Source organism: Larimichthys crocea, chromosome XXIII, assembly GCF_000972845.2.
Source record: "Larimichthys crocea isolate SSNF chromosome XXIII, L_crocea_2.0, whole genome shotgun sequence".
NCBI classification, from domain to species: Eukaryota; Metazoa; Chordata; class Actinopteri; family Sciaenidae; genus Larimichthys; species Larimichthys crocea.
The window spans coordinates 13,483,207-13,496,404 of record NC_040033.1 but is presented as its reverse complement, the minus strand read 5'-3'; the positions used below and the strand labels follow the sequence as shown (position 1 = coordinate 13,496,404).

The 13,198-nt window shown below is 38.0% G+C and overlaps 1 protein-coding gene across 2 annotated transcripts; it reads right to left on the bottom strand.

The window, feature by feature from the left end:
- Positions 1 to 592: 592 nt before the first annotated feature.
- On the bottom strand, positions 593 to 13,080 carry hnf4g (hepatocyte nuclear factor 4, gamma). 2 transcript variants are annotated; one of them, XM_027274020.1, is made up of 12 exons: positions 12,780 to 13,080; positions 7,046 to 7,205; positions 6,638 to 6,732; positions 5,866 to 5,972; positions 5,597 to 5,746; positions 5,275 to 5,362; positions 4,624 to 4,776; positions 3,864 to 3,913; positions 3,409 to 3,595; positions 2,416 to 2,469; positions 2,138 to 2,257; positions 593 to 1,634 (listed from the first exon to the last, which is right to left on the bottom strand). In XM_027274020.1, the coding sequence occupies exons 1-12, from the start codon at positions 12,808 to 12,810 to the stop codon at positions 1,513 to 1,515; spliced, it is 1,317 nt and encodes a 438-aa protein (XP_027129821.1). In that variant the 5' UTR covers positions 12,811 to 13,080; the 3' UTR covers positions 593 to 1,512. The 2 variants fall into 2 exon arrangements, with proteins under 2 accessions (XP_027129821.1, XP_010733764.1); XM_010735462.3 differs by lacking the exons at positions 2,416 to 2,469; positions 12,780 to 13,080 and adding an exon at positions 8,622 to 8,942 and having other exon boundaries at positions 594 to 1,634.
- Positions 13,081 to 13,198: the final 118 nt, after the last annotated feature.

The following is a 13,198-nucleotide window of genomic DNA, read 5'->3' as shown; positions in this document are numbered from 1 at the left end:
GACCAATGGGACTGTAGGGGAACATGATGACTTCCATGAAGACAGTAATGGACAAACCACACTCTATTCTTGCATGTGGAGAAACTATATTGAAATACATTCTGTCAATTTAGCATCATCTGTCTGTCTATATTGTTTTCCTTTTAGGATCAAATATGAAAAAAATGCCTATTTCCATTTTTCTAGCAATATCCCCTGAAATGATTTGTTGTGGCTACAAATAAATGCTTGATTGGAAAGAAATTTCTCTTTTTCCATCTCACACTTTTCCCTCTTTATAAAATGAATGTATAAATGCGCACTCATTTCACACGGTCTACTGATACGTACAATAATACGTGTACAATAATGTGTCTTTTTACTTTTGGCACCTTGAGTATTCCCTCTCTTGACAGCAGGAGGGTGCTACTGCACCATAACACACATGACTATTGTGAGTCGCTCAATTAATGTATGTTATAAATCCGCATTCAATCAATTCATTCCAAATAAAATATTCATTTGCACTTTAATCAATATGCAGTACAAAATTAAGACATGTACACATTATCAACAAAAACTAAAATAAAATAAAAAATACATAGTTGATTCAAAATTTTAAATTCATGATCCAAATATTTGTTATTATCAAGTTATTAAGATACTGAAATTTTAAAAACTGCTTATAAATTATATTATTATTACCATGTTGATCCATTATGTTTAAGCTGCCGAATACACGTATGGTAAGGACATCTGTGTTCCATTATGTAAGTTCTATGTATTCAAGGCACATTATTAAATACAAATACATGAAATATCCTTTTTTTCCCGCAAATCCAGCTGTTAAAATAGTTACGTCCTCTATACACTCTATATTCTAAAATCCACATCCTGAAAATCAGCAACAATATTTCTGAAGTTCTTTAGAAGACAATAACAATGTCATTTATTTTTTTCAATTGCTGTTGCTTTAGTCTTTTATTACATGATATTTTGTGCATATCTACATGATCAGAACTTTAATAGCCTGTAAGTGATAGACAAAAATATACATAAGAATGGCTCAAGCAAGACATCTACAAAAATCTACAATTTAAATAAATCAAAGGTTTTAAGATGGCTTTATTTTATTTATTTATTTTTACATCTGAATTGCCATCATGTCCACAGGCTTGTGCCTTATTGGTGTCAGCGTGTTGTAAAATTGAGATACTGAGTTGAAAATCAGTAAGCCAATATTAGCTTAGATGACCACAAAAATGCACAGCATGTTTTGCTAAACTCTACTTTGGCATTTCATTAGTTGTCTGAATTTGAAAATGACAGTTTGAAGTTTGAAAGTGCAGCTTCAATTATGTCTTAGTTATTGCATCCCCACCGGGAGCCACAGTGGGAAGAAGCAGGGAAAAATCTAACCACAGACACAGAACAGGCATCGCTTTCATAAATTTTATACCATGACTGGGATGATAAATGGGGGACAAGGAAACTGATCCTGTGTCAGCTTCTTTGACAGAGTGCAGAGAGGAGTCAGGGATCTGTCTGTGGAGAGGGCGAGGGGCTGGCTGGAGGACAAAGAGGCTGGGGAAAATGTTTGTACTTCTCTGGGGCAGGACCCTGAGGGGGCGATGGGATGGGAGTGTCTGGAGAGGCTGCAGGAAGAGAGGCATGGACAAAGAGACATTTTATCTTTTTACAAATTAAAATCTTTTGCGTGGAATACATATATATAAGTATATATATAGTCTGGAAAATGTATCCGCAGTGGCCCATGGGAAATGTTACATCTACAGCTGCTGCTTTATAGATACAGTTCCCATCAATCTTGTGTGGCCATTAGGTGGTGTAATATTACCAAATGCATTTTTTATTTTTAAATAAAAGCATACAATATGGCCAATACTCATCAATTCTTGTAAATGTTAAATTTTTATGGATTCTTTTCATATTCGGGATGCCTATTTATTAGATTTAGCTAAGTTAATGGAAACACATGGCACACAGTTTTGTGACATTTCATGAGAAGAGATAAATTGTGTATCTACTTCACTTTTGATATTTCTCCTCTGTGTGTGTTTGTGTCTTGAACTTGTCTGAGTTGATGCAGTTTGTGTGATTGTGCGCATGTCTCAGTTGTCCAGTATGTGGCTCTTACCTATCAGCGGAGTGTGAGTGACAGGCATAGTGCTGATGACAAGTGTGTGTCCAGTCAAAGGGTCCTGGGCCAGCTGGGTGTGTGCTGGGTGGTGTAGGTGTGTGGGCTCTGACGTAAGGCCTGAACACATAACACAGCAACTCATTAATCAACTATGGACTATGACAAGGATAGTGCTGGAATTGTAACCAAATGACAGCAAGTTGTTGTTATATGGTTGCAACATCGCATCCTGAAAATATGTTATTTAATCAGGTGACATTTAAGGGCTCACACACTTAATGAAATGCTCCAAAACACAGATGCTCTTCTTGCCCATGGTGGCATTTCACCTAACAAGCCCTCATTAGAGAAAAAAACAACAACAAAAAACAACAGTGTCAGAATAAATCTCTATTTCGCAGCTTTATTTAATTGAGTGAGTCAGATTTTACAAATTTATACTGATGTTTTTGTACCCTCAAATTATTATTTAAATCTGTATATATTTTATATTGAGTCAGGTCAAGTCTTTATAACCTGACACTTTACAATTGAATATGTCACAATACCATATAAATGTGTGTGTGTATATATATATAATATATATGTAATATTTTAAAAGACCAGAAACATTATGAAATTTGTGTTTTAATTGTTTGGTTTGTTTGTCTTGCTATTTGGTTTTGAACTTTTTTGTCCGCATCACTATGACTATCATAGTATATAATATCATCTCAGCAATATTTGAATAGCAGTTTTTTTATGATATTTCCATATTCCTACAGGATGCAGAAAAATAAAACACACACAGCTTTTTTCCTACACGGCCTCCTAAGTCAGGATGTCATATTCTGGAGTTGTTTTTAGCATTTATGCTTAGACATTTTTGGAGATGACTTATTACTTTATTTCTCACCTCATCTTGTGCTTGAGTTGTCTGTCACAGCCCTGCTTAGAATATGTTTGATGCTTTCTACCTTTAACTATAGACTTTCTTATTTATACACATTTAGATATGTTTGCACCTTGCGGCATCTCATGTAGCAAACTGTCTATTTTGGCTTTGCCTAATATATACGTGGAGTTAATGCCATCTCACTGCAAAATCCCTAACTTTTTATCTATTGTTTATATCCAGGAAAACTTTGTTGAATATGTATACTTTTTTTCTTTTTTATATTGCTTCATACTTGTTCAGGAACTCCACTGGCACACTTGGTGGTTTTGTTGAAGGTCACCTTATTTTTCTTTCTGTGAGTTTACAACCACAGACATGGGCCCAGTCTCACCTCCCAGCAGCATCTCGTGCAGCAGGTTGTCTATCTTGGCCAGACCACAGAGCTTAATGAACTGGAGCTGTTCGATCATCTGCCAGGTGATGCTCTGCAGGGTGGGCAGCAGGAGTAACAGCTCTCCAAAACGACCCCTGGAGTCATACTGACGGTCATTAATGTAGTCTTCCAGACTCATCTGAACCTGCACACACACACAAAGCCAAGTCTTTATCAAGGTAAGCACACAGCCCTTTTCCCTGCGAGTTAGCTGTTTGAAACACAAATGAGTAAAAATGCTAAATAAAATGTAATATGTAATACACAGTGATACTGTAACAAGGTTCTTTAAAAATCAAGTGTTAGACTCTCCTCCCTTACACTGTTTATTGGAAATCATGATTGAACATAATAGAAAAGAACTGCAGCACTGCCATAAGCTATAAGAGTCAAATATACAGTATTTGACCTACCTGCAATCGCATGGCCTTGATCTTCGATGGGTCCCGTAAAGACTTTGCATCTGCAGATTGGGAGGCAAAGCATGAAAGTGAGTGGGGGTTGGATTAAGAAGGGGAGGGATGGAGTAAGGGATTAAAGGACAGGAGGTGAAGGAATGGAATGATTATGGTCAAACTGGGGCATGAAGGCAAAATGAGGGGATTTGGTGAAGGGGAGAGAAAAGGGGGACAGGTAACATACGATGTGGTAGGGATTGGGATCTAACTTTGAGAGGAAATGTAGCCAAATGGATAGATTTGGTTGGGAAGAAATGGCAACAGGTAGGGCACATTATATTTTATTAGCTATTTTCAGTGTTTTTTCATTAGTTTTTCTGGCTTTCATGCTGTATTTGTCCTTGGAAACATGTCATTTATTTAGGTGTTAATATTTATCCTACAAATAAATTTAATACATTTTTGAAAAATCTATATTGATCTATCTATATCTAAATCGATATTTGTGAGCCATTACACAATACCCACCCCAATTCGACATTGTAGGTGTGATTAGGTGTCATTTAAGTCACATTAACAATACTAATATCCAAAACCTTATGCTAATCTTGCCCAAGTGGTTTTTGTAAATTAGAGCAGTTTGGTCTAGTTCTAGCTTCAAAATACCTTACCTTAGCTTTTCACCTACTGTGACAAACATACAAAAATTTAAATTAAACATGACAAGCTAGAAAAACAGGGAAACCACTCAACCTCAGGAAGCGCTTTTTATTACCTGGGTCAAAGAAGACAATGGCCTTTAGCGCTGCATACTCGTTTTCGTCTATTTGAATATCCTGAAAGGGCTGAACCAGCTCATCCAGCACCCGGTTGGCTACACGACAGATCTCTGATTCAGGACTATTCCTGTGAATCACACAGCCATTACCTGCGGACACAGAGAGTATCAGTCAGTGGTTGTGTTGAAGGGAATTGACAGGGAGTGAAAGGTATGTGGATGTGTATGGGGGTGAAGTGCTGGTGGGTTGGTGTGGAAGCGTGAAGGGAATAGTTTTATACTTTTAACCTTGAGAGAAAGATAAGTTGGATCTTGTAGTTTTGTCAGGCCTATTAACAGGTTCCAGTCAAGGTTATGATGAAGGGCTGTGGGAAATGTCCTAAGAAGTAATGCAAAGTGTGTTTTTGTGTGTATGTGTGTGCCTGGGTGTATGTAGTTGACAGATCTGCCTACAGTATGATATTAGAACATGTCCCAGTAATGAGTAATGTTGTTTATAAGAGACACGTTTGAAGTCCCAAAGAAAAAGAAACTCCTAGTTAATCATTCTCAGCTAACACAACATTTGATCAGTCTTCCCACTTAAGTGCTGAACCGCCTGATTGCACTACATAGAAATAAGTAGCCATTCTATTGGTCAGTTTGTACCTAAAAGCAGGAAGTCCTTGAATGGCATTGACCTTTTGACGACCCCGAGCAAGAGGTGTTCACCTGCATGAGCCCTAAGCAAGCTCACCTGGAGACAAACACACACATACACACACTCACAGTTAAACAAATAGCACAAGCAGTGCAACAATGCATCCCTGTTTTCCCTTGCATACATCACAGATGAAACATAACCAATATACAAAGACAATTTTACTCAAGTCTGGTTTCAACTCCTAAAAACACATGATATATGCAAGAGAATGCAGGCAATAGCATAATCACAGATTGACTACAGTATCATGCAGCCCAGCCCTGTTACCTGGTCATCCAGCGGCAGTTCTCCAAAGGCAGGAATATATTTGGCCCATTCCACCAACACCAATAACTGCTGTCTCATTGAATCACAAACATCCCCAACAGTGGCTGTCTTCTGCTCTGATATGTCTGCTATTCCAACTGGAGCAGTGATCTGAAAGGAGACAGAGTTTCCTTGGTCACGATTCATTGATTTCCTCATGCCTTTGTAATCATCTTTCATACAACCATGTTTTGATAGCGAAATATACAATTCACAAAGAAAATTGTCACCTGTTGGGACAGTGATTCTGCTTGGGCCAAAATAGTGATGGGTGGCAAATCTTGGGAGTCAGGGATATTTCTTCGGGAGCTGATTCGGTCTCTCTCGTTCTGTACAGCTAAATATATATGACAGACGTATCATGTGTGTGAAACAGAAAGAGCAGTAAAAGGGAACAGGACAGCACCTTCTGCAGTTTACAGTGCATATTAGATATAATAATTAACTTTCAAACAGGAATATGCCCTGCAATACTGGTTTTTAAGAAGAAGTTGGTAGTCATGAGTGTTGAGAGTTGGGGATAAAAATAAAATCTTGATTAGAAACAATGACAGCAGACACTAGAGCAGTTAATATTTAGGAAAATAGCCATACAGGCTGGCATCAGCAAGAGAAGTCAAACGTTAACCAGTTGCAATCCAGAACAACATGTTTGAATAACACATGATTAGGTGTCATAAAACTCTGTGCCAAGGTTATACCCCTCATAAATACACACAGACACGCACACACACACACACACCAAGTGATCACTTATTTTATGGCTGATCCCATTTCGCCCAACTTGAAGCAGCTTTCAGATTCTCTGGAAAACATTTCCTTCAGTGGTTTTAAGTCTATACCTTCTCACATCTAAAATATGTACATATAATACTGATGATACAGCATGAAACTCAAGTGGAGTTAGAGTTAGACTTTATTTTCTACATGTAAACTCTTGGAGTTCCATGAAGTAACAATTCTCTTCTCGTCCATGGGAGTTAGGAAGGAGGTTTTCCCTACCTTCTTTTTTCATGCCAGCCCTGAAGCATTTGTTGAGTCTGCAGAAACGACACTGGTTCCTCTTATCTTTATCCACAATGCACTGCCTGCTAAACCTGCATATGACAAACATACAATCATATAAGTAGCTTTACAGAGTGATGACACAGTGTACTGTAACATAAAAATATTTAATGTGACATGCCACGACTTGATGACTGGGCTGAAAAGTCAATTATCAATCACTTAAGGGTTCCTTTGAGATATCTGCACATGATCAGAAAGGTGCACAAGAACATATTTACTGTATGCACACACCCATGCATGTTCATACTGTGTGTCCCATAATTTCCATATATATAATCTAAGTGTGGCATAATTTTATGCGTATGTATGTGTGCTCGCACCGTATGCTTTTGCTATCTGTACCTGCAGGTGTAGACATGGCTCTTGCGTATGGAGCGCCTGAAGAAGCCTTTACAGCCATCACAGCTGGAGGCTCCATAGTGTTTCCCTGTGGCTTTGTCTCCACAGATGGCACAATTACTGCTGTCTGGACCGGGCAGGCTCGGCTCTGTCGGCATGCTGTCTGAAACACACAAAAACACACACATGGGTAAATACACAAGTGTATACACACATGTGCACAGACATAAGCTGGTATTGACATACAGTATATACATAATCAGTGTATTGCAAAGCAGAAATCCAGAAATAGTTCAGTATGGTGTAATGATGGGACAACTGTCCAATAAACTACTCTGTGTAGAATGGTCAAAGCATCTTATTACTTTAGTAAGCATATTCTGTGTGTATTCCATAATATGGCCGCAGAGGCTTGTTGGGGTTTGTAAACCTGCAAAGTCATTTGTGTAGAGTTTGATAGTAAATACATCTGCAAAACATAAATCAGGAAAAAGAATAAATGTCAGTCCAATCACCAGGCATTTACAACATAACTGATGAGGTCTTTATTTTTACTGTCATCTCCTCATTGTCATCAATATTGTAATAATCATCCTGATTGTTATCATTATGAGCAGCTGCATCGTCACTGTAATCAAAACCATAATCATCATCATTGTCTGCATATTTATTGTTCCGTCAAAGCCTACCAAATAGGACAGCAACATGATCGTAGCATGTGCATGTGAAACTCATCAGCAAACCCCCCTCTACACACACACACACACACACACACACACACACACACACACTCTCTCTCTCTCTCAGTCCCACATGAAACATTCTCAGCGAGATGAGTCAAAGTTAGACTAAGTTTCTATCCACATACTGGGGCGACATTTATTGTAATGTGTGCTCTTCAATAAAATGTCTTTATGGCACATACCTGCAATTCTTGCCTAAACAGTCTTTTATTAACATTATGACTATGATGCCTTTACAACCCTGGCCCAGCCCTTTTATTCCCTTCATGTCGACAGTACTCAACTCCACGTACATTTTCCTAAACAAGCAAAAGGCAAGCCACAAACAGAGAGACATCTCTATGTACTACACTACTGGCCAGCATTAAAATGTCATGAATTTCCCCATGACTTCATTTAGGCGTATAGAGCATGTTCTGTGAACAGAAGCCCCTACTGATTTCCTCTTTTGTAAATAGCAACTCATTTGCATTCAGTCAGTCTCGCTTCACTTAATCAGAATATTTTTAGCCTTATCACTAACTCACCTTCACACCCAGTTCTGAGCTAGCTGTCTCTCTCTAAACCCTCCTGAACAGATACATCATATTAATCACGAGGCGATTTAATACACACACAATACAAAGCTCCTCACGTTTCTTTGTCCACGTTAAGTAATTATGCAGGTATTGTGTGTGTGATCTGCATTTAAGTCTGTGTATCTATGTATCAGTGCTTATAAAAATAGAATATGGATCTGTTTTTACCTACCCACTGCATTCAACTTAACACACATGCTGAAAAACGGATGCCGTATACGTGTGTGTAGGTGCCTATATGCATGCACAAGCACTTACCTCCTCCTCCATAGAGCACCTCTGCATTCTCAAAACCCAGTGTGCTATATGAAGGATCCAGGCCTTCACAGTAGTTAGCTACTTCCATGTCTAACAGAGATTTACTCTGAGGAGCAGGAGGACACTTCATTCCTGTTTGAACTTGGTTTCCCTCACACTTTCTTCTCGTCTTTTCTCCTCCCAGTTCACTCTAAAGTATCTCTTTCTCTTTCTTCCTGTCTGCTGGTTTCTACGTTATCTAATTCTTCTTACATTAATGACAAGGGAGATCCCTGACATAAAAGATCTACAATCCCAACTGATTGGGTCAGGAACAAGAAAAAGGGAGGAGCTGTGGCTAAGACTTCTCACCTCATTGCACATTACTTATCTGTCCTTCTCCCCTGTACTTATCACAGGGATGGATAGATAACAGCGAAGGAGACATTTCCTTTCTCACTCTCTGCCTCATTTCTACCTATTCTTTTTAACCATGAGACAGATTTCATCAGATTTTGGATTTAATGTGCATGTCGGTGAGATTTTGTGTGTGTGTATCTACATGCTTGACACAGGCTTTGTTCTTACAGACACGTATATTTACGAATGTTTGTGTGTATCCAGGCTTTCCTAATCTAATCAACAGTGTAGCTCCACCACCTCAGCAGATATAATCTATAAAGACACAAAGTGAAGTGGAAAACATTTATTATATATTGATAACTTGTATATAAACCCTCCGTTGATACAATTTTCTTCTACACATTTTCAAATTACCGCACTGTAAACATCTGAAATCATATTCACCTCACTGCGTATACTCCCACTGAAACCTGTTTTTACTCATATTTTTTGGTTATTTCATAGAATAATAACATTTCCTGATGCATCATTCTTAAATAATTTTAGGGTTTACCTGGATTTATTGAAGTTTCACTGTTTCTGGCTTCACATAAGTAAATATTTGTTATAACTAATATTTGTACTGCTGCTGAAGATGAATAAGATTTGTTGGTGATGTCTTTGTTTTTTTTTTCTTTAGGAAATGATTAAGAATGGCGAGCCAATCTCTAACAGTAGGGGAATACTCCTGCCTTCCTGCCTGGGGAGCAGGCATAAACATAAATTTATAGTCATAACAGTTAGCACGTACGCAGATCAGATTTCCTGATAAATGCTCGTTGAAGAGAGACAGGGACCATCAAAAGTGAAAATTAAAAAATACAAGTTAATATAGTTGTCAGTGAGCTGCCTCGTCTTTCAGGGCAGAAATGTTGTAAACACACTCTAATTTACTGCTATAAACCAGTTAATATGTCCCAATCCACCCATTTCACATCAGGAATTTTATTGCACTAAATCTTATTTTGTGGCTTAAAGGCAATCAGTTTGGGGCATTGTGTTAGAGAAGGCTGTAAATGATAAGAGGCAGTATTATGGGAAATTTGATGCCCTACATCAGTAATGAGTGAGTCAGTCAGAAAAGCACCTACAGTATATGAACAGGCATGGAGGTAATATATTGTCAGTGTAGGCCCAGTAAATCAAAATGCACATTATCACAGATTACTTACTGGGCATACAGAGAAAGAGCAATTAGTATCCGGTCACAGGGTAATAACACACATATTAGTTAATGGGGGGGAGGATGAAATAAAGGGGCTGAGAGACAGAGAGAAAGAGAGAGAGAAGTGATACAGAGATTACAATTTAACCAAGTGGTGAGGCCAGGCCTACTGACTCATCAGGTTTGTGGAGAGTGAAGAAGAATTTACTCTTCTCTTGTGTAACACACAAAATGACTGACACAGAGCACTGTAGCATGAGAATACCGCATTGCATTAAACTAGGATTAGATAGTTTAAACCAGTCTTGAATGTATGATGGCAGACAGGGTAAATGCAGCATGCAAAAGGGTAGTTTTCTAAGAGGCTATCATGTGATACAGATGGGTTTTACATACACAAAGAAACTTGCTGTGCTTTGAGGCTTGTAGACAGAGACGATATAAAATCCAGTATTCATTGAAAAAAGGAAATTAATTTTTCTCCATAGCCATTAGTGAACAGGTTAAAAGCTTTAAAAGGCTCTTTTAGCCTCACCCTCAACTGTTTAGTGCAAGGACAACAGGCGTAGGATTTCAAGTGTTTATTAGTGTAATGACGCTTTGATCTTTTTCTTTCTACATGTTGAATACTTCACAAATCATACCACCGTATTAATTTATCTGGTTCAAGATACAGTATCCCAAACAATGAAGTCAGTTTATTTAACTCTCTCTATTCTCCACACTAATATACTGAAAATGTATTCAGTCATGCTTTGGTGCAATCGTGGATCCCCTTTAGTTCAACAACATCTAAGCACTGTAGGGATCTCCAGCCCCTTTCTACTTCATTACTACTTAATTATACTGTATATATTGGCAAAAACATAATTTATAGTAGTAAAGCTTACTGATTTTAAATAGATAAAAGCATCTGAATTACACATTCATAGCAATAATTAAAATAATAAAAGCCATTATGACTTCTGCAGCTGAGAACAGAGCAGGACATAATTCAGAAACCTTGTGTCCACCCAGCAACCAAAAGCTCTTTGAAGCCATAAAACACAGTGCTAAGAGGCTTTCTTTGTGAGAACTGGCCATAATACTGTCGCCTCTGTTTAGCTTAGAGTTTTTAATAGTCGCAGATTATGATCAGCCAGCCAACTGTCTCTAGTAAACCACTACTTCCTGGTACCCGGGGAAAAAAAAAGAAAAAAAAAGAAACATGGTTCAGTTGAATGTTATTCTCCCTTAAAACTCTACTGAAGGATCAGCTTTAAACACCATTAACCACTGCTATGATAATGCACTTTACAAATTAAAAGAAATGTGAATTGAATAATAAAAAGTCGAAAAAGTTTGAAAAGTCATTGATATTTCTACGACACCTAACAGCGGGCAGTTTCCTGAAATTGTAGACTTACTTGCAGGGTCAACAAAAACATAAACTGTTATGAAACTGCACTTTCATAACTGCATTCGGGTTAAAAAAGAATTCAGGAGTTACCTAATCTTGTTCGGTGCTCATATATAGGCTGGGCTGGGTAGGTATATATGAGAAACAAGATTAGGAAACTCCTGAATTTTGATTATATGTTCTGACTGATCAAAAAAAAAAAATTTAATTAATAAAACACTATGTGGCATATTGCTGATTGTCTTTCCTGTTATTGTTATCCTGCAGAGTTAATTTGGTTGGATGACTGATGTTATTCATTGTCAGGCCTTCTCGTTGCATTTAAAGGAGGCTGTGTGTCTGTGTCTGTTAAGTTGCAGCATGTGCGAGGCGCTGCAAACGGCTTTTAATTTTTGGTAACGCATGAGTACTCTAACGTGTTACTTTTATTCATAGATGACGCTGTAACGTTACAGATTACTTTTAATTGATGGTAATGTTGTAACTTAATTAACTACTTTCAAAAAGTAACTATACCCAACACTGGTGACTGGGGGTGTCAATTTCCATTTCCATTGAATAACAGAAATAAATGATTTTAAATTTTTTAGAAATATATATACAGTATATTATTTTATTAGGCATCAAGTTGTTTCCATGCACATTCAGTGGTAGTATCATATTGGTAGTGCATCAGAGAAGAAAAACATACTGACTTTGTGACCATCTTCCTGCTTAGCAATATGCTGTGCTGTAACACTGTTCTTCTTACAGAATACATCCTTAAGCTGAAGATATGGGTTATCACATGATCTTTACAGCTCAGCCTGCGTGACAAAGTGAGTCTATCTTATCTGTTTTCACAAAATGCTGTCTGTGTACAGAGGGGCGAGAACATTTCGTCATCAAATACACTGGGTAAAATGCAACAGAAATTCTGGCACACATGGATGACAAAATACTATACATACTGTACAATTCAAAAGTACACTAGCTCTGTTTACGGCATCAACTTACTGTAAGTGTGTGTGAACGGGGGTTACTATCATATTACTGCAAAAATACAAAACCACGTGATTTAGCAGAACATGTTCCCGAACTTCCTTGAGAAACTGATATAGGTAAGCTTCACTTTCTCCACACAAGCAACAACATACGTCTCATAAGTCTCACAGGTATGGGGGATATTTTGCATTTTAGTGACAATATTCTTCACAGGAGGAGTTTGACTTACCTGTGTTTCTGTTTCCGTCTGGGATGTGCATTTATCCAGGTATACCGTTGTACTCCAGTAGTGAGTAGTCCCTCAGTGCAACATTAGTCTAAGTGACACTAAGAATGGGAAAATGGTAAAGGTGTTCGACAACATTAAAAGGGAAGGTTGAAGAGCTGAGCAGCCTATAATTCATGGAGCGACACATTGGATGGCGCCACCATAGCCCTGTCATTAGATCGATTTACTAAACAAACTCAAAGTAGGGTGGGGATGTTAAACAGTAACCCAGCGCCATAAAAACCAAAAGGAAAAGAATCACCAGGTGTGTGTGTGTGTGTGTTTGTGTGCATGAGTGTATGTCAGCAAGGGCCACTAACACCCGCCTCCGAGGGCAGAAGGTAAGAGATCCTGGTAATGTTTCACAAAATATTGGTGAC